The sequence below is a fragment of the Lipotes vexillifer genome, unplaced genomic scaffold (assembly GCF_000442215.2).
Source record: "Lipotes vexillifer unplaced genomic scaffold, Lipotes_vexillifer_v1.1 scaffold500, whole genome shotgun sequence".
Taxonomy (NCBI): Eukaryota; Metazoa; Chordata; class Mammalia; order Artiodactyla; family Lipotidae; genus Lipotes; species Lipotes vexillifer.
This window is the reverse complement of record NW_006778765.1, coordinates 628,833-656,825: the sequence shown is the minus strand read 5'-3', so window position 1 is coordinate 656,825 and position 27,993 is coordinate 628,833. Positions and strand designations below refer to the sequence as shown.

The following is a 27,993-nucleotide window of genomic DNA, read 5'->3' as shown; positions in this document are numbered from 1 at the left end:
TCCTGCTGGGAGTGACAGAAAGTCCTTGGGGGATTGTTGGGTAGTGAGCTGGAGTCTATGTCCCAGACAAAGTTAAGACAGGTTAGACCATACCTGTGTAACTTTGGGGCCCTGAGTGGAAGGACCAAGACTGATGTGCAGGTCCTTCACTGGCTGCCTGAGCTCCCACAGATAAGCTCTAGTTGCATTGTAAGACATGACCTCTTTTGCAGAGAAAAGAAAAACTGTTTGATTTAATCAACAAAGTTCTCTGCCATCATTTTAAAAGAAAATTTCTCTCTAGGGGTACCTGAGATTTTCAGAGGCAGATTATCTCTTTTGGGTAGAAAGCTTGCCTCTCAGGCAGAACCCTCTATTTCAATTAACGAGGCAGCTGATTTTCAAGAAAAAGTTCATTCTACGCAAGGGTATTTTGAATGCTGACTAAACTCCAGGAGAATTAGAAATGAGGCTTTTGGCTTGCTTTGCACAGCATCCATGAAAAGATGGCTAAAGTAAGTGCTTTCACATGATAATCAAGAGAGGTTAAGTTTCTGAGGGCAACTTTGTATTCCCAAGGCCTAGGAGAAAAACCTGGCATACTGAAGACTCCTTAGGGAAAGCCGGTTGAGTGATAAAATCAATCACTAGCACCCGGAGGCTTTAGAGCACTCTGCTAAATATGTAGAGGGCCAGTGAGAGAATCAGGCATATTAACAGGCACACCAGTAGCATAGAGAAAATTAGTTAAACAATAATACTCCTCCTGTGAATAAGGAAATTCACATAAAAGATAACAGTATCCATATAGAAGCAAATAAAGATCAAAACACAAATTCTTTTCTAAAAGAATATTCTTTATATGATTTTGAGGAGGTAATTAGGTGGTAATTATTAAATAGATTAAGATAACAGTTAACACTCATAATGTGTATACAGAAAAATATTTTCTTTCTTTTTCTTAACAGAAAAATATTTTTTAACAAAGGCAATGAGTTCCTTATAGAAGGGAATTCATGATATTAGGGAAAAAATATAAAGGACATTTAAAATTCTAGCCATTTATAGGCTTTGTCCTTTTCTTACCCCATTATCACTCAAAAGCAAGCAGATGTTTATTCTGGATTGCCAAGCCAGAAGGCTTGAAGAAGGGGAGAAGTACAACTGAGAAATTTTTTTTCTTATTTTTCTCCTCATACAGCAAAACCAATATTTGCTATTTATTTATTTATTTATTTTTAAATTTTTTAAATTTTTTTTCGGTATGCGGGCCTCTCACTGCTGTGGCCTCTCCCGTTGTGGAGCACAGGCTCCGGACGCGCAGGCTCAGTGGCCACGTCTCACGGGCCCAGCCGCTCCGCGGCATGTGGGATCTTCCCAAACCGGGGCACGAACCCCTGTCCCCTGCATCGGCAGGCGGACTCTCAACCACTGCACCACCAGGGAAGCCCTGCTATATTTTTTAATAACTGTCTTTCCCTTAAGATTGTTGCCAGCTACTTTAAAAAAAAAGAATTACTACCAAAACATCAAATATCTGTCAGTTCAAGGATTATTTTAAAAAATTTTAGTCTTATAAAAAATTAATAATTATAATACATATATACATTATACACATATAGATGTATGTAGTTTTTCTCCACAAAATAATACTATACATACAGTTGTAAACTTGCTGTTTTCACTGAACAATATCTCATTAACTTTCTTTCATATATAGAACATGTTTATGTATTTAGAAGTAGTCTCTGTTGTAGGCAGAACTCTAAAATGGTCCCCTAAATTTCCTCCCCAATAATCCCAGGGCTGTATAATCCCTGGGACTGTAAGTATGGTGACTTTTAATCCCATAATTAGGTTATGCTATATGGCACAACTGACCATAAAACAGGGAGATTATGTGGGTGAGCCTGACCTAACCCCATGAGTCCTTTAAAAGTGACAAATTTTCTCCCGCTAATTGCAGAAAAGGAAGTAAGAGATTCACAGCATGGAAAGGATTCACTGCACTATTGCTAACCTGAAGATGGAGGGGGCTATATAGCAAGAAAGGCAGGTGGCCTTTAGGAGATAAGAGCAGCTCTCAGCTGACAGCCAGCAAGGAAACTGAACCTCAGTCCCACAACTGTAAGAAACTGAATCCTGCCAATAACAACCACCAATGAACTTGGAAGCAAATTTTCCCCTAGAGCTTTTAAATTAAAACACAGCCCAGTTGACACTTTGACTTCAGCCTTGTGATATCGTGAACAAAGAACCCAGAAATGCCTTCTAACCTACAGAACTATGAACTAAAAGATGGGAAATTTTAAAATCCATTAAATTTGTTGTAATTTGTTACGCAACAAAAGAAACCTAATTCAGTCCCTCTCTCACTTCTTTTCACCTCAACTTTTTCAAAGGTTACACTATTATTTATCTAGTCATTTCTCTTCTTATGAACACTTAGACTTCCTTAAAATATTTGCTATTACAAAAGTAACATTCTTATACATATGAGCACAAGTTTATTGGTATCAGGTTGGTTATAGTATACATACACAATTTTTAAAATGTGTTCTATGATACCAAAAGCACAAGCAACAAAAGAAAAAACTGATACTGTAGGCTTCATCAAAATTAAAAAGTGTTGTGCATCAACATCACCAAGAAAGAGAAAAAAAACAACCTACAGGAAGAAAAAAATATTTGGAAATCGTATCTCTGATAAGGGTTTAGTATCTAGGAAATATAAAGAACTTTTACAACTCAACAAAAAGACAAACAAATAATCCAATTAAAAATGGGCAAAGAAATTGACTACACATTTCTCCATGGAAGATATACAAATGGTCAACAAACACATGACAAGATGCTCACATCATTCGTCATCATGAAAATGCAAATCAAACCACAATGGGGAAAACCCCCAGAAAACAGCAAGCACTGATGAGGATGTGCATAAACTGGAACCCTCATATATTGCTGGCAGGAATGTAAAATGGCTCAGCTGCTATGGAAAACAGTTTGGCAGTTCCTCAAAAGCTAAACATAGAATTACTGTACAATTCAGCAGCTCCACTCTTAGATATATACCTAAAAAAAATAGAAGACAGGCATTCAAACAAATACACATACATACATGTTCATAGTAGCACTATTCACTATAGCCAAAAGGTAGAAACAGCACAACTGTCTACCAACGAATGGATGGATAAACAAATTGTGGCATGTCCATATGATGAAGTATTACTCAGCCATATAAAGAAATGAGGTACTGATGCATGCTACAACATGAATAAACCTTAAAAACATTATGACAAGTGAAATAATTCAGATGTAAAAGGTCACACATTGTATGATTCCATTTACATGAAATATCCAGAATAGATATATCCACAGTGATGGAATGAGACTGGCTGCTGTCAGGGGCTGGGGAGAGGGGCGGGGTGGGGAGCAGGATGAGGAACAATTGTTCATCAGGTTCATGGCTTCCTTTTGGGGTGATGATAATGTTTTGGATCTAGACAGAGGTGGTGGTTGAACAACATTGTGAATATAGTAAATGCCACTCAACCACTCAACTGTTTACTTTAAACTGGTTAATTTTGTTACGTGAATCTTACCTCAATTAAAAAATGTTTTCCATATAATTTTTAGTATTTATAGTTTATCTTTTTTCTTGATTACTCTTGCTACTGGTATGTCTACTTTTTTAAAGTTTCTTTTTTCAGAGAATCAGTTTTTATTTTATTAATCCTTTCTATTGTTTCTTTTTTTATTTCAATTTTTATTGGAGTATAGTTGATTTACAATGTTGTGTTAGTTTCTGCTGTATCTACTGTTTATTTCTTTAAGTTCTATAATTATATTATTTTTCTTCTTCTACTTTCTTTAAGTTTACTTCTTCTTTTTCTAGCATCCTAAACTGAAAACATAATTCATTTATTTTTCTTTATTTGGGGGCCAGCAATTTGCCAATGACCTGGTTTGTTGACCACCAGAGTGTAAACGTGGAGGAGATGTGCAGCAAAATTAAGGGGCACAGCAGCACATAGAAGCAACCTAAATGTCCACTGACAGATGAATGGATAAAGAAGGTGGTGTGTGTGTGTGTGTGTATATATATACACATACATACATATACGCACACACACACACAATGGAATACTACTCAGCCATAAAAAAGAATGAAATAATGCCATTTGCAGCAACATGGATGGACCTAGAGATGATAATATGAAGTGAACTAAGTCAGACAGAGAAAGACAAATATCATATGGTATCACTTTTTTGTGGAACCTAGAAAAATGATACAAATGAACTGATGTACAAAACAGAAATAGACTCACAGACACAGAAAACAAACTTATGGTTACCAAAGGAGCAAGGGAAGGGAGGGATAAATTAGGATTTGGGATTAACAGATACACACTACTATATATAAAATAGATTAAAAAAAACAAGTACAGCACAGGGAACTATATCCAATATCTTGTAAAAAAAAAAAGAATATATATAAATATAACTGAATCACTTTGCTGTACACCTGAAACATTGTAAATCTACCATACTTCAATCAAAAAATTAAGGGGACGGACTTCCCTGCGCAGTGGTTGAGCCTGGTCCGGGAAGATCCCACATGCCGCGGAGCGGCTGGGCCTGTGAGCCATGGCCGCCGAGCCTGCGTGTCCGGAGCCTGTGCTCCGCAATGGGAGAGGCCATAACAGTGAGAGGCCCGCATATTGCAAAAAAAAAAAAAATTAAGGGGCACATGAAGTCATCCGTTTGCTGACAAACTCTCAGGCAATGTTTGGGCAGCTGCCCACAAAGGCCAGTATTTGGAAGCAGCAAAAGGAACAGCTATACCATGACTCTTCCATAAGGGTGCTCTGTCAATGGCAGCCCTTGACAGTATTTAAATTCACACGTGACTCTAAATTGGGTTAGAGAATCTAAGGATTTATTCTGTGAATACCTTTATTTTTTTTCATTCAAAATGTAACTGAATCCATGTGCTATAGTGTTTTCAAAAGTCAAATAGTTTAAAAGTGTTTTTGTTGCTGTTGGTGGTGAAACCTTCTTTTATCAAGATACCATAAACCATCAGTGGGCTTCATGTCTTTTCCCAAGTTATATTATATTTGTTAAGAATACAAGCTTTTTGGGGACTTCTCTGGTGGCATAGTGGTTAAGAATCTGCCTGCCAATGCAGGGGACACGGGTTTGAGCCCTGGTCCAGGAAGATCCCACATGCTGCGGGGCAACTAAGCCCGTGTGCCACAACTACTGAGCCTGCACTCTAAAGCCCATGAGCCACAACTACTGAGCCCGCAGGCCTAGAGCCCATGCTCCACAACAAGAGAAGCCACCGCAATGAGAAGCACTGCTCGCCACAACTAGAGAAAGCCTGTGTGCAGCAACGAAGACCCAAAGCAGCCAGAAAAATTATTTTTAAAAAAGGGAAAAAAATTTTTTTTTAAATTGTAAAGCATTCTGGCCCACCTTGGATGTTGTAAATTTACCATTACCATAGAGTGAAGTGACGGAAATAAGGACAAGTTCTATTTAACAACCTTGGCTTGCCTCTGACAACAGTCAGAGAGTACATTGCTCCCAAAGAGGAATCTGTGAGAGCAAAAGCAAATAAGCAGCTTTATATTTGTATCTTCTTGTCTTTCATCAGTGATGAAAAATTATCAGCCATTATCTCTTGGTGTATATCTTCTCCTTTTTTTTCTTTTCTCTTTGTCTGTGATTCTAATTAGGTGTTTATTACCCTCTCTCATTCTATCCTCCATGTCCCTTAATTTTTCTTTCATATTTTCATGTCCTTTTTATCTCTTTGCAACATTCTGGATAGTTACACTCATTTATTCAACAAACACTTATTGAGCACTTACTAGGTGACAAGCACTGTTCCAGGCACTTGAGTACCTTAGTGAACAAAATACATCCCTCTCTGCCCAGGAAACACAAAATGAGGAAACAGATAATAAGTGATAAGCACAATAAATGACTAAACTATGTAGAATGTAATAAATGTCATTAAAAAACAAACAGGAGAGTAATTTCTTCTTTTTTTTTAACTTCAAAAAAAGACAATTTTATTTGCCTATAATGTTATTATGGATTGTCTTAGAAAATTCTGTTTCAGAACATAAGTGGGGCAAATCTGCATAATGTTTGTCATACTGGTTATGTGATTATACAGAAAATACATATACATTTTAGCAAGTCTTGCATTTATATTAGGTGAACACTTGCTAGGAAAATTCACATCTCCCAGCATTTCTTTTTTTAAAACCACTTTATTGAGGTATAATTGACAAATAAAAAGCTATATATATTTAATGTATACAACTGGATGAGTTTGGAGATATACACCTGTGAACCCATCACCACAGTGTTATGTCTAAGTCATAAACATATTCATCATCTCCAAAAGTTTCTTCCCATTCTATTATTATTATCTACTTATAGTGTGAAATGAGAATACTTAACAAAAGATCTAAACTCTTAGCAAATTTTTAGGTGTGCAATACAGTATTGCTAACTGTAGGCACCATGCCATATAGTAGATCTCTAGAATTTATTCACTTGCTATAACTGAAAGTTTGTACTACCCTTAACTAATACCTCCCCATTTTCCCCTCTCCCTAGGCTCCGGCAACCATCATTTTACTCTCTCCTCCTTTGAGTCTGACTATTTTAGATTCCTCACATAAGCGGTATTATGTATTATTTGTCCTTCTATGTCTGGCTTGTTTCATGAAGCACAATACCCTCAAAGTTCACCCATCTTGTTGCAAATGGCAGAGTTTCCCTCTTTTTAAAGGCTAAACAATATCCCATTTTATGTATATGCTACATTTTATTTATGCATTCACTCACCAATAGACACTGAGGTTGCTTCCTTGTTTGGCTGTTGTAAATAATGCTGCAGTGAACATGGGACTGCAGCTATCTCTTTGAGATCCTGATTTCAATTCCTTTGGATATATTCCCAGAAGTGGAATTGCTGGATCATATGATAGATCTATTTTCTTTTTTTTTGAGGAGCCTCCATACCGTTTTCCATAGTGGCTGCATCAGTTTACATTACCAACAGTGTACGCATGGACATATATACACTACGCTACCAAACGTAAGGTAAATAGCTAGTGGGAAGCAGCCGCATAGCACAGTGAGATCAGCTTGGTGCTTTGTGACCGCCTGGAGGGGTGGGATAGGGAGGGTGGGAGGGAGGGAGACGCAAGAGGGAAGAGATATGGGAACATATGTATATGTATAACTGATTCACTTTGTTATAAAGCAGAAACTAACACACCATTGTAAAGCAATTATACTCCAATAAAGATGTAAAAAAAAAAGTTTCCTTTTCTCCACATACTCCCCAACATTTATCTTTTTTAAAAAATTAGATAAATTTGACATGATACATTTTATAAACTTAAGGTATACAGTGTGTTACTTTGATACATTTATATATTGTAATATGATTACCACTGAAGAAATATTTAGCATATTATATCATTATGCTGCAATATTATTGTCCTTTATTAATTATACTGTGTTTAAATCCCCATGGCTTATTTACTACTTCTTATAAGTTCATACCCTTAAACACCACCAATTTTATCCCCTACCCCTGCTCCTCCATCTCCTGGTAACCACCATTTTATTCTGTTTTTTCACAGGTTTGACTTTTTTAGATTCCACATACAAGTGATATAATACTTTCTCTGTCTGACTTAACTCACTTAGCATAATGTGCTCAAGTTTCATCCTTATTGTTGAAAATGGCAGGATATTCTCCTTTCTCATGGCTGAATAATATTCCATTGTGTATATACAACACATCTTTTTATCCATTCATCTATTGATAGGCATTGGGGTTGTTTCCATACCTTGACTACTGTAAATAATGCTGTGATAAACATGGGTATGCATATATCTTATCAAAATCCCACTTTTTAAAAAATTAACTTTTATTGAAAAAATCCCACTTTTATTTCCTTTGAGTATATACCCAGAAGTGGAATTGCTGGATCATATGGTAGATCTATTTTTAATTTTTGAGGAACCTCTATATTGTTTTCCATAGTGGCTGGATTAATTTACATTTCCACCAACAGTATTTAAGGGTTCCCTTTTCACCACATCCTTGAGCCATTCTAACAGGTGGGAGATGATATCTCATTTTGGTTTTTATTTGCTTCTCCCTGATGATTAATGATGTTGAGCATTGTTTCATGTGCCTCTTGGCCACTGTGATGCCCTCTTTGGAAAAATGTCTGTTTAGTTCTCCTGCCAGTTATAAAATTGGATTGTTTGTTTTTATGTTATTAAATTTTATTTGTTCTCTATATATTTTAGATATTAACTCCTTATCTGATTTGGATATTATTTTGGCTTGCAAAAATTTTCTCCCATTTCATAGGCTGCCTTCATTTTGTTGATTGCTTCCTTTGCTGTTCAGAATGAAGTGTTTTAGTTTGATGTAATCTCACTTGTCTATTTATGCTTTTGTTGTTTATGCTTTCAGTGTTGTAGCCAAAAAATCATTGTCAAGGCCAATGTCAATAAACGTTTTTCCTGTGTTTTCTTCTAGGAGTTTTATGGTTTCAGGTCTTACATTAAGTCTTTAATCTATTTTGAGTTGATTTTTGTGTATAGTGTAAGGGTAAAATTTCACTCTTTTGCATATGGATATCCAGCTTTCCCAACACCATTTATTTCAGACACTATCCTTTCCTCATTGTGTATTCTTGGCACCTCTGTCAACGATCAGTTGACTGGACATGTGTGGGTTTATTTCTGGGCTCTCTGTGCTGTTCCATAGGTCTACGTGTCTGTTTTTGTGCCAGTACCATCCTATTTTAATTACTGTAGCTCTGTAATATATTTTGAAATAAAAAAGTGTATACCTTCAGCTTTGTTCAATTGTGCTTTCTCCTTTACTGGCATTTTTTTCCCCAATCTTAAATGAACTCTTTTTTTTTTCCACTAGGCACTGTGCCCCTTCTTAGGTTGTAGCAAGGGTCAGATGCAACAAATTGCTTTTTTAATTAACTCTTATATTACCTGACAGCATGCTGCATGTTAGGTGCATAAAATGTTTTCCTAATGACTGAAATATTCCCTGTGTTTTGCCCTCTGCTCTTCTCACATGCTATTTAAATAGGTTTGGATAGCTTTGTTTCTGCACACAGGAACTATCCCTAAGAAAATTCTTATCTTCATTTGTGACACCTTACCTGCATCCCAGATGCCCCCACTACATGGCATGTGGTTTGTATAGCTATCACTTCAAACTCAACATAGCCCAAAATGAATTCAACATTTCTTTCACTTGGCTGGATTCAATAATTATAGTACCACTCTCCTTGCCTCCAAGGTAGAAAAACATTGAGTTACATGTTTTAAAAAGAGAGAGAGAGAAAAGAGATAAGAGGAATAACTAAGTTTATTGCTATACCTAGTTGACTACTCATTCATTCAATAAGTAACTTCAGTACCTACCAAATGCTAATATTCTCTTAGGTTCAAGGGATTTGCTAGTGAATAAGATAAAAAAATTTCTGTTCTCATATAAAATAGGTAAATAACAATGACCTACTATATAGCACAGGGAACTATACTCAACATCTTATAATAACCTATAATGGAAAAGAATCTAAAAAGGAATATATACATGTGTTTAACTGAATCACTTTGCTGTACACTTGAAACTAAAATATATTGTAAATGAACTATATTTCAATTAAAAAAATAAAGAAAAAAGAGAAAAATACCTCTGTTCTCACGGTGCTCGCAGCCCAGTGACGAGACACAGACAATAAAAAAGGTAAATAATTAAACTATTTAGTATGCTAGATGGTAATAAATGCTTGGGAAATATAAAGCAAGGAAAGGATTGAGAGTATGCATGTGTATGTGGGAGATGATGGTTATGATGGTTTCAGTTCTAGACAGGGTGGCCAGGAAAAGCCTGAGAGGGTGATATTTGAGGAAAAACCTGAAGAAGGTCAGGATGCAAGCACCATGAGGCTATCCAGGAGACAGCATGTGCAAAGAAAGGCCCTAAGGTAGGAACACGTGTTATGATTTTAGGGCATAGCAAGGAGGTCATTGTAAAGTAGAGTGATCAAGGCAGGAAATGATAGGAAGTTAAATTATAGAGGTGATGAGTCTGGACCACATCTTAAATGGTAAGATGCCCTTTCTTCTCTAATCTTAGTACTAGTCCCCTTATCCTGAGGCGTTATCAACTCATATCTGCAACAGCTCCTAACTCATCTCATCCATTTTCCAGTTTAACCTATATATTGCCACTGGGATAATCCCAAATCACCATGTTCAACATGGCAGTCCCCCATTCAAGGACTGAGAACAGTTTATCTAATACATCAAGTCTCAATCAGTCTACAGGGTTTTCAGGGCTATCTCCAACCTATTCAATCTTGTATTCGTACTTGTTTTCTGACATTTACTGAGCTCTTTCTTTGTTCAAGGAGCTATGAACAAAGATGGGTAAGAAACAGATTCAAGACTTCGAGTTTACTGTCAACATAAACTTTTTCCTAGCTATAATAGCCTCTTCCAATTTCCTGCATACATGCATTCCTGTCTTTATTATTTCTAACTCAAGCTTTTGCTTTTGCTACTTTTCATACTTGAATATCTCCTCTTCTTGAACTTACAATAAAATCCAAAACCTTTCTATGGCTGTAAGGCCCCGCATAATCTGGTCCCTGACTATCTCTTCTTGTGACTGCCTCTTGTGATATCCTTTCCTTCCCTCACTCACTATATTCCCCCAGCAATGACTACCTCCCAGTTTTCTGAATGTACAAAGTTTTTCCCTGCATCTAGACCTTCTTCTGCCTAGATCATGTTATCCACTCTATTTATCTTACTCATACTTTAAGCCTTAGTTTGGATGCCATAAGAGCGCCCTTCCCTGCACTCCAATCTACATGAGGTTTCACAGCACGCTGCACGATTTTCCTTTATAGCACTTATGATAATTTTTAAACTATGTGCTTATTCATGTGATCATGTGTTTAATGGTCTCTCTACTAGAAACAGTTAGTTTCTCTACTAGATTATAAGCTCCAGGAAGACAAGCAGATCTCTATCTTGCTCACCTCAGTGTCCCTAGCACCTCAGTGTCCCTAGCATACTTGGTAGATGCTTAATAAATATCTGTTGAACAAATGAGTTAATACCTTATCTGGATCCTGGCCACTGTTTTTCAACTACTTTCATTTTCTCCAAGAGCCCTTGAGGTCTTCTCAGTCTCTCAATGACCCTTTTCTTTCCTGACTTCTTTTCCTCTTAAAAAAAATAGTTCTTCAAATGTTGAATTCAAAACCCTGGTGACAACTGATCCAGCTCACCATGACAGGATAAATTATCTCTCCCAGTATATCATTGCAAAGCTGACTGTATTTCTTTCCCAAACCATACAATTTAATCCTAAATATGAAGCAAAGTCTGAAATGTAACTGATTAGAAAAAATATATAAAACAACCAGGATTTGGATAGGACTTCTCATTTTTTTCAGCTTGAAAATCTCTATAAAAGTTTCCATCTTAATAGGTTGTATTTTTTGTTTGTTTTTCCCTGAAGTTTTTTTAAAAGATTTTTTGTTTTTGATGTGGACCATTTTGAAAGTCTTTGCTGACTTTGTTACAATGCTGCTTCTGTTTTATGTTTTGGTTTTTTGGCCGTGAGGCATGTGGGATCTTAGCTCCCCAACCAGGGATCGAACCTGCACCCTCTGCATTGGAAGGCAGAGTCTTAACCACTGGACCACCAGGGAAGTCCCTCCTTGACTTTTTTTTTTTTAATACATCTTTATTGGAGTATAATTGCTTCACAATGCCGTGTTAATGTTGCACAACAAAGCGAATGAGCCATATGCATACACATGTCCCCATATCCCCTCCCTCTTGAGCCTCCCTCCCATCCTCTCTATCCCACCCTTTTAGGTCATGGCAAAGCACCGAGCCAATCTCCCTGGGATATGCTGCTGCTTCCCATCAGCCAACTATTTTACATTCACCTCCCTGACTTCTTATTGTGCTTAAAGTCTTGCCACATGTCACATGTCAATAAGACATCTGCCCATCTTACTTTTCCACTCAGCTTGTTTGGTACTTAAAATTGGGAATAACATGTTTCACATCTTTTAGGAATTCTGTAATACCCTGTTCAGACCTCCTCAGGGGCAGGGACATTTCTTTTTTTAACTCTAAATCCCTAGCAGGTATTGCAGGGGCCCACAAACAAGAAACCCTCAGCAAATGCTTGCTAAACTGTTCAATTAAATGAAAATTTCTTGATTCACAGGAGACTGACTGGTACTTATTTGATAGATGGATTTATTCATTCATTCATTCAATAACTATTTATTTATGCTCCAATATCCAAAGTCCTGTGGTTAGCACTGGGGAGAAAATGGTACAAAAAACACACGAGGAAGCTCCCATTCCAGTGGGGGAAATCTATATGCATGTGTATAATTACAGTATAATATCTGGTAATGGGATAAAGCTAGGTACAGGGTGACATAATGTGCACAATGAAGCCCCAGGGCTGATTCTACTCATAAATAGAATGAGGAAGGTTTCATAAAGCTGAGTTGTAAAGAATGAACAGGAGTTTACCAAGCCAACAAAGGTAGAGAGGCATGAAAGAGCAAGGCATGTTTAGAAAAAGCCAAGTAAGTCATCAGGAGTAAAATAGGATGCATGAAATAAGGTTAGAGAAACAGGCAGAATTATACCATGCTGGGCCTTTTATGCCATGCTAAGTAACAAGGGCTTTTAGCCTAAGTGGGAGCTGACATGAACAGTTTGTATTTTTAAAGAGAAGTATGGTGGTGGTGTGGAAGATAACTCAGGGTAGGACGACAGATTCAGGGAGGCTACATTTGGGGAGAAATGTGAAGGATCTGGGGTGACAGTGAGGATAAAGTCAGGGTAGTGATTTGATTGGCATTAGGAGATAGAAGTTAATAAGATATAGTGATTAACTGAGAAGGGATGGAGATAGAGAGGGAGGAGCGCAAGAGGACTCCTAAGTTTCTGATATGGATCTCTGAGCAAATGCTTTTCACTTGATTTAAGGAGGAAGTATATGTGTGAGGATAGAAAATGAATGCAGTTTAGAAATGTTGATGGATGTCTGAAGGACATCTAAGGGCATATGTCTGGTAGAAAAAAGGAAATGAGCACCTGAAGCTCAGGGGAGAGGTCTTAATTAGAGATTTAGATTTCAAGGCTAAGTATTTATGATTCTGTTTGGAATGATGAAATGAAACAAAAAAATAGAGCTACCAAGGCCCGGCCAGCTGCTGCTTCTGCCCTCCAGCAGATCATCTAATACTCATCAGTCAACATATATCAGAATGCATGATGTGGGTTGGCAATTTGTCATTCACTTTAGCCCTTCTAGGTTTGCCTGTGGAATCAGCAATAAGACTTAGAGAAATAGCTGGTCTTCTCTTTAGTTTGCCCCCCCGCTCACATGTGTTCTTTGGCACAGAGGTTGAGTGTGTCCTGGCAATACTGAACACTAGACTAGCACCATTTGATTGGAGGCCAGACTACAAATATTTGACTGGAAAAAAAGTCACTCAAGGAGTTATCTTGAGGAGAAGAAACAATTAAACCGATTGCTCTGTATCTATTCTCTGTGCACCTGGTGTAATACATCCCGCTAATCTTTTGTGACTTCTGACAACTGCTTCAAAAAAGTAATATGTGACCAATTTGATAACTAATCATAATGAAAGCATAATAATCTGATAATACCAGCTCAATGACCTAAAATTTTTAAGGGCTTACACACTACACAAATCCTAATGGAAAGAAGAGAGAACATTTATTGGTTAAACCTATGTCTAAAATTCTACTTGTTAGTTCACTCTTAAAACTAAAGAAAGTGAATCAGTTATACATATACATATGTTCCCATATGTATATGTATAACTGATTCACTCTGTTATAAAGCAGAAACTAACACACCATTGTAAAGCAATTATACCCCAATAAAGATGTTAAAAAAAAAAAAAACTAAAGAAAGTGTACATTTTCAACTAAGAATCTTACAGTTTTATTATGTGAATGTGAAGGTTGTATAGTTCTCTAATATGTAGGGATTTTAAATGACCTAATCATTTCCAACAACTCTATAAAAATTTTTTTTTACATTTCTTCTTTTAAAATGTTTTATTGTTTCTTGAGACTAAATCATAAACAATAATTCCAAAGATAAAACAACTGCATGGACTGATGATCCTGCATGAATTACAAACCAGAGCAATGGGGTGCCTGTACTGGGCTTGCATCTTCTCTGTGCATTAAGTCCGATAAACAATGTACTGGGCACAGGCACTGTGTGTGGTGCTAGGATCATGGAGAGAGAAGACATAGTCCCTGGCACTCAGAGATGACAAAACAGTGTGTTCTGGTTTTCAAACTGTAACCCATGTACTTTCAGAGGTTCCACAGGGTACTTACCAGGTAGGGGCAGGGACATTGTGACATTCCTGTTATTTCCCCTTTCATCAGCAGAGTAGTTCTATTTTATCTGTTTCATTTATTGAACTTTCTTATAAAATTTAGCTTGAAGAAAAAGGACTCTTCCACACACAAATGTAAATAAGAAAGTTTACAAACCTCTGGTCTAGTAGAAAAACAAGAGCAGTCAGAATCTACATCCATGCAGCCCTGGCCTATAGTCTTGCCTATGTGCAGCAGCTGTAGTTGCCTTCACCACCACAACTTTCCTAGAAGCACATACTGTGAGCCACTGGTGACAAGGAAAACCCACATGCCCTCATCAGTGAGTATATCATTTTACTCCTATGCCAAAGTGAAGCACAGTGCTTTAATTGGGGGAGGGGGCAGGGTGCGATAGTCAAGACTAGAGGCACTGTGGAACATATAAATTAACTGCTTTCTTTTTGTACTCTGTTATAACTTCCATTTAAAATCTTCCCACATGTAGCACGCAATTGGAAAAGTAAAAGTTATTTTCAAATCTTAAGTAAAACAACAACAACCCATAAAGCAGTCTTAACACAGAAAGTTCCCATGCAACATAAAAGTATCCCAAGATTTATTTTCTCTCTGCCCCACCTAGAAGATAATCACAGAGAAAAGTCAGGGCTCCCTAAAATTCCAAGTTGGCTACAAAGGTCTTCTCACCCTTTTAGAGCCTTGCTGACATCTAGAGGAAGAGAAGCCTAGAATGTCTTCTTGATTTCTCCCTACCTTTCAAGGGGAAAAACACTACTGCAGTTGCTCATGCTTAAGGGTCTCATTGCTCTGTTAAGACACACAGTCTACTGCATGTCAGGCCTTTTCTGTGGCTTCTCCTCCAATCCAAGTCAAAGAGGAATGATAGAGTCAGGCCAACTTTCCCTTTTGTCCAGAATATGCTCTTCCTTTTACGGGGCTAGGCGGACAATGAGGGCTGGGGCTGCCCTCAAACAGGACAACATTAGCCTATTTCCTTGTGAGCCCTCTCCATCCCACATGCAGGAAAGCAGAACCCAGGGCTTCCTGCATTCAAGAGCTGGGTCGCTTTGCTGAATTTGCTTTGTTCTATGTTTCTCCTATGTGTTTCCTCTGGCATTGAATAGATGCATCCTTTGCTTTCCCTGAGGTGGTGATGGCCAAGACTGAGTTTTGAGCTTCCATGTGGAAATAGGCACAGAGACAAAAGAGGCAATATGTGACTTCAGGGTACACTGGGATTTGAAGCAAAACTCTCAGCTAAATAAGAGGAGGTTACTTTATCTTGTTTTGCATCCTCTGTGCATCTATCTTCTCTGAAGTCCAGAGATGCCTATGATCTAGGACATACCATTCTAATACAGAGTCTCAACCTCACCAGAGCTTCTAATAACTTTTACCTGATCTGCTTGCCTTCTCTCATATCATATAAGGAAAAGAAGACATCGGTATCTTCCCCAATGGTATTGTAGGTGAAACTCTTTAGACTGAGGAAGAAGTGATGTGGCACTGGTATCCGACAGGTTTCCCCATGTCGTGGGCGCATTGTATCTACCTAATGAGGAAGGCAAAAAACAGTGATTGCTAATATTTTAGTTATTCATTATATTGATCATAAGTAAAATTAAAACTTAATGACTAACTCTTCTCATACTGCTGAAGGGAGAGAAAGGGAGATTGAAAGTGTTTTCTTTGCTAGTAGCAGATGTTGCGTCAATATGCTTGATTTGAGGTAGGCAAATACGCATCTGGGAAAAGTAAACAGAGTGAAGGAGATATGGGAACAGTAATTCCAAGTTATAAGTGAACTCAAAATCTCCACCAGGTCACAAACATCGAAATTCTCCAGAGAAGCATTTTCAAAGTCACTTATTAGAGATGCTGTCATGACCCTGATGCATTTGGTTTATACTGTTAGATAGTAATAGTTACCATTCTAAATACCATTTTTATTTTCTCAGACTGATTCATTTTAGTCTCTCAGTCTACTTTGTTTCAACCGTGCTTGTGTAAATTTGCACAGAGGAGTGGAGAGTAGCCAAGTCCGCTTGGAGGTCAGGGCTCCTTAAGTCACAATCAAGAAGTCAGTGGTAAAAATAAATAAATAAATAAAAATAAAAGACTATCAAAAAGAAAAAAAAGAAGTCAGTAATTTCTTGGTGCATCCCTATTTTATAATCGTGTAAAAGAAAGAACTGAGGGAAAAGAGAGGGAGGCCTGGTTAAGTTGCTTACCTGAGATGTGCTTTGCTGTACACTCTGCCGGCTAGATAAATGCTATGGAAAGAAAGAAAAACTCAATCAATTGGGAAGGAAACTAACTTTTATCAGGAACCTTCTATATGCTAGGCATTCTGATATATATTTTACATATATGATCTCATTTAATTCTAATAACCTTGTTAGACAAATGTTATTTGTATTTGACAGAGCCAGCTAAGGTTTAGTGTAAGGAAGTGAAATGCTGAAGGTCCCACACAGCAAGAAGGTGGCAAAGTCTGGATTCAAACCCAGGCCTTTCTAGCTTAGAGTACCAGCCAAGTCACAGGTGGGTGCTTGCTACTGGATTTTTATTTTGTCACTGTCCTCTCCACACAATGTATCACATCCTGCACTGCGTGACACAGCTTCCTCAGGCTCTCCACACTGGAGAAGGTATAGCCTTTAACCACAAGTGGCTCCTTCCCAAACATCTCTCCATGCTGTTCCTTTGCTGCTGGCTAAAGTTAGAAGAAGCAGATTCCAATCCCAGCTGCATGCAAATGGGTTGTGAAACTCCAGACAAATTGTTTACTCTCTCCAAGGGACATTTTCCCTCAACTATAAAAATGAAATAAAAGTTTTTGTTGTCTTCCTCACAAGGTTAATGCAAGGTTCAAATAACATAATGGGAAGCAGCAAGATATAGTAGTTAGGGACCTAAGTGCAAAATTTTAAATCTTGACTCACACTTTCCTCATCTGTAAAGTGAGGATAACATTTCATGCTGAACCTCATAGGGTTTTGTGCAGATTAACCCAGCATAGTACACGCTGTTAAGTGGTTGATCATTGTTATCTATAATTAGTATTCTTATTATTGCTGTTCTATTTTTATAATTAGTTATTAAAGAAAAGTCAGTCACATTTAGAAGTAAACCCAGGCCAGGAAGAAAGGTGTGTTCACCATTCTTCAAGTCCCTGGTCTTAGGAGACTTGAAAACGAGAGTTTCTATCCTGCCTCCTTTTGGCCCCTACAGGTTGTGACACAGCTCTCATTTGGTGAACTGTTCCACATCACATGGCTAAGACGACTGGTTGCTGAGTAGAATGGTTTCATTCTTTTAACAAGTATACACATTTAACCCTAAATAAAACTGAAGTACAATTAAATATTAATTTAAATGCATCTCACTAGCTATATTAGTTAATTATTAAATATTCATGTGCATTATTAGCTATATTAGCTAATTATTATTGACTATTAATGTTCATCCATGGGAATATATGTTCCCATGATACATATTAAATGTAATTAAAACAGGTCTCCACCAGCTGGGGAAATCATCACATAGAAGGCTTATGTACAACAGAAAACTTCATAAATAAAATAGTTCACAAAAAAAAGGCTTTAAAAAAATCAGGCTTTCAAAAAAAAAAAGCAAGCTTTCTATGGTTTACTGATCTATAGCCCACTGGGAAGGTTACTGGCCTACAACTCTTTCCATTGTTTTATTTTTAGGGTCTACACTAAGGCATTCTTCTCAAGTGAATTTACTAACTCTTAAAAATGACTACCAATCATAAAAACATTAATGTTCAATTATAACTATATATGGGAGTTTACAGCTAATTTCAGTGTAAATCATCCTGGTTGACAATAACAGACATCATCCTAGACTTCAGAGGCAACAAATTTGGGGAGAACTTGGGACCTCCCTGCTGGCGCAGTGGTTACGAATCTGCATGGCAATGCAGGGGACACGGGTTCGATCCCTGGTCCGGGAAGATCCCACATTCTGCAGAGCAACTAAGCCTGTGTGCCACAACTACTGAGCCTGTGCTCTAGAGCCCGAGAGCCACAACTACTGAGCCAGCATACTGCAACTACTGAAGCCCATGCGCCTAGAGCCCATGTTCTGCAACAAGAGAAGCCACCACAATGAGAAGCCCGTGCACCGCAAAGAGTAGCTCCTGCTTGCTGCAACTAGAGAAAGCCTGCAGGCAGCAAAGAAGATCCAATGCAGTCAAAAAAATAAATTAAAAAAAAAATTGGGGGAGAACTCTTCAACCTAGTCTGAAAGCACCCCATATGGGTAGCCAGAGCATGGCATCAGAACTGGCATTTTGGAATGTACAAATGTACATTTCCACCAAAAGTGCATAAGAGTTCTCTTTTCTCCATATCCTTGCCAGCTTTTGTTTAATGATAAACAAATAGGTGTGAAGTAATATCTAACAGGTGTGAGGTAGCATCTCATTGTGGGTTTGATTTGCATTTCCCTGATGATCACTGATTATCAAACACCTTTTCATGTATGTATGACTTCTTGGGAAAAAAGTCACATCTTTCTCTCATTTAAAAACTCAGAATAATTGATTTTTTGCTACTGAGTTTTAAGAGTTCCTTACATATTTTGGATATTAACCCTTTATCATATATAAGGTTTGTAAACATTTTCTCCTATTCTGCAGGCTGAATTTTCATTTTGTTGATTGTATATTTTGCTGTACAGAAACTTTTCTGATTGATATAGTCCCACTTGCTGATTTTTGCTTTTGTTGCTTGTGCTCTTGATGTCATATCCAAAAGATCACTGCCAACACCAACATCAAGCAGTTTTCCCCTTATGTTTCCTTATAGGAGATTTACGGTTTCAGGTCTAACATTTAAGTCCTTAATACATTTGGAGTTAATATTTGCGCGTGGCATAAAACAGGAGTACAGTTTCGTTCTTCTGCATATCCAGTTTTCCCAACATTTATTGAAGAGACTATCCTTTCCCCAGTGAAAATTACTGGCTCCCTTGTTAAAATATTACTTGACTGTATATGTGTGGGTTTATTACTGGGATTTTGATTCTGTCCCATTGGTCTATGTGTCTCTTTTTTTGTTTTGTTTTGTTTTTGTTTTTTTGTGTGTGGTACGCGGGCCTCTCACTGTTGTAGCCTCTCCCGTTGCCGAGCACAGGCTCCAGACGTGCAGGTTCAGCCGCCATGGCTCACGGGCCTAGCCGCTCCACAGCATATGGGATCTTCCTGGACCGGGGCACGAACCTGTGTCCCCTGCATCAGCAGGCGGACTCTCAACCACTGCGCCACCAGGGAAGCCCTATGTGTCTGTTTTTATGCCAGTACAACATTCACTGTTTTGAATTACTATAGATTTATAATATAGTTCAAAATCAGGAAGTGCGATGCTTTTCAGGCTTTTTTCTTTCTCAAGATTGCTTTGGCTATTCAGAGTCCATTGTGGTTCCATACAAATTTTAGGATTGGTTTTTCTATTTCTGTGGAGAACACCACTGGAATTTTTATAGGGATTGCATTGAATCTATAGATGGCTTTGGGTAGGGTGGATATTTTAACAATATTAACTCTTCTAATTCTTAAGCATGGGATATCTTTCCATTTATTTTTGTCTTAATTTCATCAATATCTTATAGTTTTCAGTATATAGATCTTTCACTTACTTAGTGAAAAGTTATTTCTAAGTATTTTATTGTTTTTGATGCTATTGTAAATAGGATTGTTTGCTTTATTTTTTTTTCAGATAGTTCAGAGGGTATTCCGATTTTTGTAACTGATTTATATATGCTGATTTTGTATCCTGAAACTTTACTGAATTTTTTTATTCTAACAGTTTTTTGGTGGAATCTTCAAAAATTTTCTATGTATAAGATCATGTCATCTGCAAGTAGTTGACAGTTTCTTTCTTTCTTTCTTTCCCATTTGGATGCCTTTTCTTTCTTCTTGCCTAACTGCTCTATTGTTCTGGCTAGGGCTTCCAGTACTATGGGTTTTTGTTTTTTGTTTTTTGTTGTTGGTGTTGGTTTTTCTGGCTGCGTTGGGTCTTTGTTGCTGTGTGCGGGCTTTCTCCAGTTGCGACGAGCGGGGGCTACTCTTCATTGTGGTGCGTGGGCTTCTCATTGTGGTGGCTTCTCTTGTTGCGAAGCATGGGCTCTAGGTTCATGGACTTTAGTAGTTGCAGCATGTGGGCTCAGTAGTTGCAGCACATGGGCCCTAGGGCGCACAGGCTTCAGTAGTTGCGGCGCATGGGCTCAGTAGTTGCAGCGCATGGGCTCTAGGGCGTGTGGGCTTCAGTAGTTGTGGCACGCAGGCTGAGTAGCTGTGGTTCGCGGGCTCTAGAGTGCAGGCTCAGTAGTTGTGGCACATGGGCTTAGTTGCTCCACAGCACATGGGACCTTCCCGGACCAGGGATCAAACCTATTGGCAGGTGGATTCTTAACCATTGTGCCACCAGGGAAGTCCCTCCAGTACTATGTTGAATAGGAATGGTGAGAGTGGGCACCCTTGTCTTGTTCTTGATCTTAGAGAAAAAGCTTTCAACCTTTCATTGTTGAGTATGATGTTAGCTGTGGGCTTCTCATATATGGCTTCATTATATTGAGGTGTGCTTCTTCTGTGCCCACTTTCTTGAGAGTTTTTATCATAAAGGATGTTGAAATTTTGTCAATTGCTCTTTCTGCATCTATTGAGATGATCTTATGATTTTTTTTTTTTGTGGTATGCGGGCCTCTCACTGTGCCCCGGACACGCAGGCTCAGCGGCCATGGCTCATGGACCCAGCCGCTCCACGGCATGTGGGATCTTCCCAAACCGGGACACGAACCCATGTCCCCTGCATTGGCAGGCAGACTCTCAACCACTGCGCCACCAGGGAAGCCCCGATCTTATGATTTTTTAATTGAACTACAGTTGATTCACAATGTTGTGTTACTTTCAGGCATATAGCAAAGTGAGTCAGTTTATATATATATGTATATATATATACATATATACGTATATATATATGTTATACAGATTCTTTTCCATTATAGGTTTTGATATGATTTTTATCTTTTATTTTGTTAATGTGGCACATTACATTGATTGATTTGCAGATGCTGAACCATTCTTGCATTCCTGAAATAAATCCCACTCGATCATGTGCTGTTAATGTGCTGTTGAATTTGGTTTGCTAGCATTTTGTTGAGAATTTTTGTATCTACATTCATCTGGGATATTGGCCTTCTTTTCTTGGAGTGTCCTTATCTGGCTCTGGTATCAGGGTAATGATGGCCTTGTAAAATAAGTTTGAAGAGTGTTTCCTCCTATTCAATTTCTTTGGAAGAGTTTCAGAAGGATTGGCATTCATTCTTCTTAAATGTTTGATAAAATTCACCCATGAAGCCATCTGGTCCTGGGCTTTTCTTTGTTAGGAAGTTTTTGATTACTGATTCAATCTCCTTACTTGTTATTGGTCTGTTCAGTTTTCCTATTTCTTCAAAATTTAGTCTTGGTAGGTTGTATGTTTCTATTTAGGGTGTCCAATTTGTTGGCATATAATTGTTCATAGCAGTCTCTTATGATCATTTGTATTTCTGTTTATCAGCTGTCTCTTCTTTCATTTATAATTTTATTTACTTGAGTTCTCTTTTTTCTTGCTAAATCTAGCTAAAGATTTGCCAACTAGTCTTTTCAAAAAAAAAACCAACTCTTAGCTTCATTGATCTTTTCTATTGTTTTTCTATTCTTTATTTCATTTATTTTTGTCCTGATCTTTGTTACCTCCTTCCTTCTGCTGACTTTGGGAATAGTTTGTTCTTTTCCTGGTTCTACAAAGTATAAAGTTCGGTTATTTGAGATCTTTTTTTCTTTCTTTTTTTTTAAAAAAATTAATTAATTAATTTATTTTTGGCTGTCTTGGGTCTTCGTTTATGTGCGAGGGCTTTCTCCAGTTGCAGCAAGTGGGGGCCACTCTTCATCGTGGTGCGCAGGCCTCTCACTGTCGCGGCCTCTCTTGTTGCGGAGCACAAGCTCCAGATGCGCAGGCTCAGTAGCTGTGGCTCACGGGCCTAGCTGCTCCGCGGCATGTGGGATCTTCCCAGACCAGGGCTCGAACCCGTGTCCCCTGCATCGGCAGGCGGACTCTCAACCACTGCGCCACCAGGGAAGCCCAAGATCATTTTTTCTTAACGGAGGCATTTATCACTATAAACTTTCCTCCTAGAACTGCTTTCACTGCATCCCTACGTTTTAGCATGTTGTGTTTCCATTTTTGCTTGTCTCAGGACATATTTTTTTATTTCCCTTTTGATTTCTTCTTTGACTCATTGGTCATTCAGGATTGTGTTGCTTAACTGCAACATATTTTTGGATTTTCCAGTTTTCTTCCTGTTATTGAATTCTAGTTTCAAATCACTGTAGTCAGAAAAGATATTTCATATGATTTCTATCTTCTTATATTTGTTAAGACTTATTTTGTGGCCTAACGTGATCTATCCTGGAGATTGTTCCGTGTGCACTTGAGAAGAACGTGTATCCTGCTGCTATTGGACAGAATATTCTTAATATTCCAAATATGACTGTTATGTCCATTTGGTACTAAGCGTAGTTCAAGTCCAACATGTCCTCATTGATTTCCTGTCTGAATGATCTATCACTTGTTGAAAGTGGGGTACTAAAGAATCTAATATTGTTGTATTCTTGTCTATTTTTCACTTCAGTTCTGTTAATATTTGCTCTATAGATTCAGGTGCTCTGAAGTTGGGTGCATATATATTTACAGTTGTTATATGCTCTTGATGAATGACCCCTCTATCATTATATAATCACCCTCTTTCTTTCTTGTTACAGTTTTTAAATTAAAGCCTATTTTGGGACTTGCTTTGTGGTGCAGGGGTTAAGAATCTTCCTGCCAATGCAGGGGACACAGGTTTGAGCCCTGGTCTGGGAAGATCCCACATGCCACAGAGCAACTAAGCCTGTGTGCCACAACTACTGAGCCTGCCCTCTACAGCCTGTGAGCCACAACTCCTGAGCCCACGTGCCATAACTACTGAAGCCCACGTGCCTAGAGCCCATGCTCCACAACAAAGAGAAGCCACCACAATGAGAAGCCCATGCACCACAACAAAGAGTAGCCCCCACTCACTGCAACTAGAGAAAGCCCACGCACAGCAATGAAGACCCAACACAGCCAAAAATAAATAAATAAATTTATTTTTAAAAAATAGCCTATTTTGTCTGATATAAAAATAGCTACTGGGCTTCCCCGGTGGCACAGTGGTTGAGAGTCCACCTGCCAATGCAGGGGACACAGGCTCATGCCCCGGTCTGGGAAGATCCCACATGCCGCCGAGCGGCTAGGCCCATGAGCCATGGCCGCTGAGCCTGCATGTCCGGAGCCTATGCTCTGCAACGGGAGAGGCCACAACAGTGAGAGGCCCACATACCACAAAAAAAAAAAAAAAAAAAAAAAAAGCTACTGCTGCCATCTTTTGGTTGCCATTTGGATGGATTATCTTTTTTTGTTTCTTGCTTTCAGCCTATGCATGTTCTCAACACTAAAGTGAGTCTGTTAATAAACAATATTCTTTGTTTTTTTTTAATCCATTTGACTGCTCTATGTCTTTTGATTGAGAATTTAATCCATTTACATTTAAGTAAAGTAATTATATATAGGTAAGAAATTTCTATTGCTATTTTAAAAATTGTTTTCTAGCTCATTTTGTAGTTCCTTTCCTTTTCTCTTGCTGTCTTTCTTTGTGAACTTATGATTTTCCATAGTAGTGTGCTTTGATTCACTTCTCTTCATCTTGTATGTATCTACTGTAGGTTTTTGCTTTCTGGTTACGTGAGACTTACATAAAACATCTTATAGATAAAGCTATTACAACTTAACTTCAATCCCATACAAAATCTCTACCCTTTTACTCACTTCCCACCACCCTATGTTTTTGATATCACAGTTTACATCTTTTTATACTGTGCATCCATTAACAAATTATTGTAATTATAGTTATTTTTAATTTTTCTGTCTTTTCACCTTTATACTAGAGTAATATACTGCCATATTATAGTATTGTAGCATTCTGAATTTGACTATATACTTATCTGAATTTGACTATATACTTAAGTGTTTTATATCTTCATGTTTTTTTTAATTAATTTATTTTATTTTTGGCAGCGTTGGGTCTCCTTGCTGCTTGTTTGATTTTTTGTTTGTTTTTGGCGGTATGCGGGCCTCTCACTGTTGTGGCCTCTCCCATTGCGGAGCACAGGCTCCGGACGTGAGGCTCAGTGCTATTACAACTTAACTTCAATCCCATACAAAATCTCTACCCTTTTACTCACTTCCCACCACCCTATGTTTTTGATATCACAGTTTACATCTTTTTATACTGTGCATCCATTAACAAATTATTGTAATTATAGTTATTTTTAATTTTTCTGTCTTTTCACCTTTATACTAGAGTAATATACTGCCATATTATAGTATTGTAGCATTCTGAATTTGACTATATACTTATCTGAATTTGACTATATACTTAAGTGTTTTATATCTTCATGTTTTTTTTAATTAATTTATTTTATTTTTGGCAGCGTTGGGTCTCCTTGCTGCTTGTTTGATTTTTTGTTTGTTTTTTGCGGTATGCGGGCCTCTCACTGTTGTGGCCTCTCCCATTGCGGAGCACAGGCTCCGGACGTGCAGGCTCAGTGGCCATGGCTCATGGGCCCAGCCGCTCCGCGGCATGTGGGATCTTCCCGGACCAGGGCACGAACCCATATCCCCTGCATCGGCAGGTGGACTTTCAACCACTGCGCCACCAGGGAAGCCCCTTGTTTGTTTTTATATATAGTAGTGTGTATCTGTTAATCCCAAACTTCTAATTTGTCTCCCCTCCTTTCCCCTTTGGTAACCATAAGTTTGTTTTCTATGTCTGTCAGTCTATTTGTTTTGTAAATAAGTTAACTTGTATCATTTTTTTAGATTCCACATATATGTGATATCATATGGTATTTTTCTCTGTCTTTGATTTTTGATAGTTTTATTATAATGTCGTGGAGAAGATCTCTGTGGGTTCAAATTGTTTGGGAACCTATGAGCTTCATGAACTTGATGTTCAAATCTCTCTCCTCAGATTTGGCAAGTTCTCAGGCATTACTTTAAGTAAGCTTTCTGCCCCTTTCTGCTCTCTTCTCTTCCTAGTTCTCTAATAATGTATAGATTGATTCTCTTAATGGTAACCTTTAAATATCATAGGGTTTCTTCATTCTTTTTACTTTTTTCTCCTTTGCCTGGAAAATTCTGATATACCTGTCTCTAAGTTCACTAATTCTCTCTCTTTTTTTTTTTTGGCTCCACTGGACTGCCAGGGAATTCCAGGGACTCTTTGTTTTATGAGTTTTTTTAAACCTTTTTTGGCTGTATTGGGTCTTCATTGCTGCACACGGGCTTTCTCTAGTTGTGGCAAGCGGGGGCTGCTCTTCATTGTGGTACACGGGCTTCTCACTGTGGTGGCTTCTCCTGTTGTGGAGCACGGGCTCTAGGCACGTGGGCTTCAGTAGTTGCGGCACACAGTCTCAGTAGTTGTGGCTCATGGGCTCTAGAGCACAGGCTCAGCAGTTGTGGCACACAGGCTTAGTTGCTCCACTGTACGTGGGAACTTCCCAGACCAGGGCTCACACCCGTGTCCCCTGCGTTGGCAGGCGGATTCTTCACCAGTGCACCACCAGGGAAGTCCCAAAGTTCACTAATTCTTTCTTCTGCTTGGTCCAGTCTAATATTGAATCTCTCCACTGAATTCTTCAGTTCAGTCATTGTATTCTTCAGCTCCAAAATTCATTTGGTTCTCTTTTATGTTTTCTATCTTTTTGTTGAACTTCTCATTTTGGTCTTGTATTATTTACCTGATTTTATTGAACTGTTTACTGGTGTTCTCTTGTAGCTCTCTGAGCATCTTTAAAATAACTACTTTGAATTCTCTGTCAGGCAATTTGTATATCTCCATTTCTTTAGGGTCAGTTACTGAAAATTTACTGTGTTCTTTGGTGGTGTCATGTTTCCCTGATTTTTTGTGATCCCTGTAGCCTTTCACTGTTGTCTGCACATTGGAAGAGCCATTATCTCTTCAAGACTATGGACTGACTTTGGTAAGGAAAGACCTTCACCTATGGATATGAGAATGCTAGAGTATGCTATGACTCTGGGTCTAATGGTGCAGGGTGCCCAGGTTAGGGCATATCGTAGCTCTGGGCTCAGGGTGCAGGTCTCATTGGCTGAGGCCACACAGGTCCACATATCAACAATTCTGGGATCCTTAGGGCAAGTTGTGGAGGGTCCACAGTGGCTGCAAGGGATGTTGGGGTCCTCGGTGGCTCTTCCAGGTCCAGTGGCTAGGGACCAGGGCAGGCAGCAGTGGTGGGCAGAGTCAGAAGTGTGTACACACATGGCTTCAGGGTCCAGCTTCAGGTACCTGCATAGTGAGAGGGGGAAGCTGCAGACACACAGATAATAGCAAGGGCTGGTGCCAACTGCAGATTGACGAGCAACTACAGGGACCCTAGCTGTTGGCACATATTCATGAGGCTGTAGAGGCTAGCCATGAGCATATGCATGGCAGTGGAGGCAGGGATGGGAGTTGGGCTGGCAGTGTGCAGGGGCACAGCTGCAGGGGCTACCTTTAGGTGAACCTAGGGTTGCAGTTCAGTGACAAGTCAAGGCTGGATATGGGCCACAAGCAGCTGTGGGGGCCTTGGCTGTTGGCATACACTCCTGTGGCTACAGAGGCTTGCCATGGTTGTATGCATGGCAGTGGAGGCCTGTGTTGGGAGTCAGGCTGGTGGCGTGCAGGTACACAGCTGCAGAGGTTAGACATGAGCACACACAAAGCAGTGGGGTTCAGCTTTAGGGGTCTAGACTGGTGTCTTACATGCACACAACCACAGAGGCCAGGGCTGCTATATAACTCATGCTCTGTCAAGAGATGCGGAGGGAGCTGGGGGACTCAGGTGGCTGGCATCTGTGATTGCAGATACCTGTGGGGTGAAAACCTTAATGGCAAAATCTGCAGGGGTTCTGTGGTGGCTACTGGTTTCTTCAGTGGTGAAATATGCTGGGGTCCTCTGTGGAGCATCTGCTGGGGTCCATTATGAGGTCCCCAGTAATAAAAGCTGAGGGGTTCTGCAGTGTCCACAAGGGTTGTTGAGGTCCACAGCAGCAAAGGCAGCGGGGATCCTAAGCAGAGCAGGCCACTGTGAGCCATGGTTGCTCCCAATGCATGACTGATACTGGCAGCCTCTGTCTGCCCTACTTCCTTGTTCCTAGCCATGTCTAGATGTCTCAGTATTTATACCAAGTTTATTCTACTTATCTCATTTGTAATTTTCTAGAGCTCCTTGGGTTGCTTCTTAGATTGCTCCACTCTGCTTCCTGGCTGCTTCCTTCCTTTGCAGACAGCAATCACCATTTTCTTCCACTGAGTTGTCAGTTTTTTCCAAGTTTCTTTCATAAGTAT

At 38.9% G+C, this 27,993-nt stretch overlaps 1 protein-coding gene across 1 annotated transcript in view; it reads right to left on the bottom strand.

Moving 5' to 3' along the window:
• DOCK3 (dedicator of cytokinesis 3) overlaps positions 1-27,993 on the bottom strand; it is a 391,142-nt gene that overhangs the window by 172,633 nt on the left and 190,516 nt on the right. Inside the window, exons 8-9 of the mRNA XM_007451883.1 lie at positions 16,728-16,769; positions 15,894-16,048 (exon numbers count right to left, since the gene is read on the bottom strand). Of these exons, the coding sequence (XP_007451945.1) occupies positions 15,894-16,048; positions 16,728-16,769 (197 nt within the window). The remainder of the gene's footprint in view (positions 1-15,893; positions 16,049-16,727; positions 16,770-27,993) is intronic.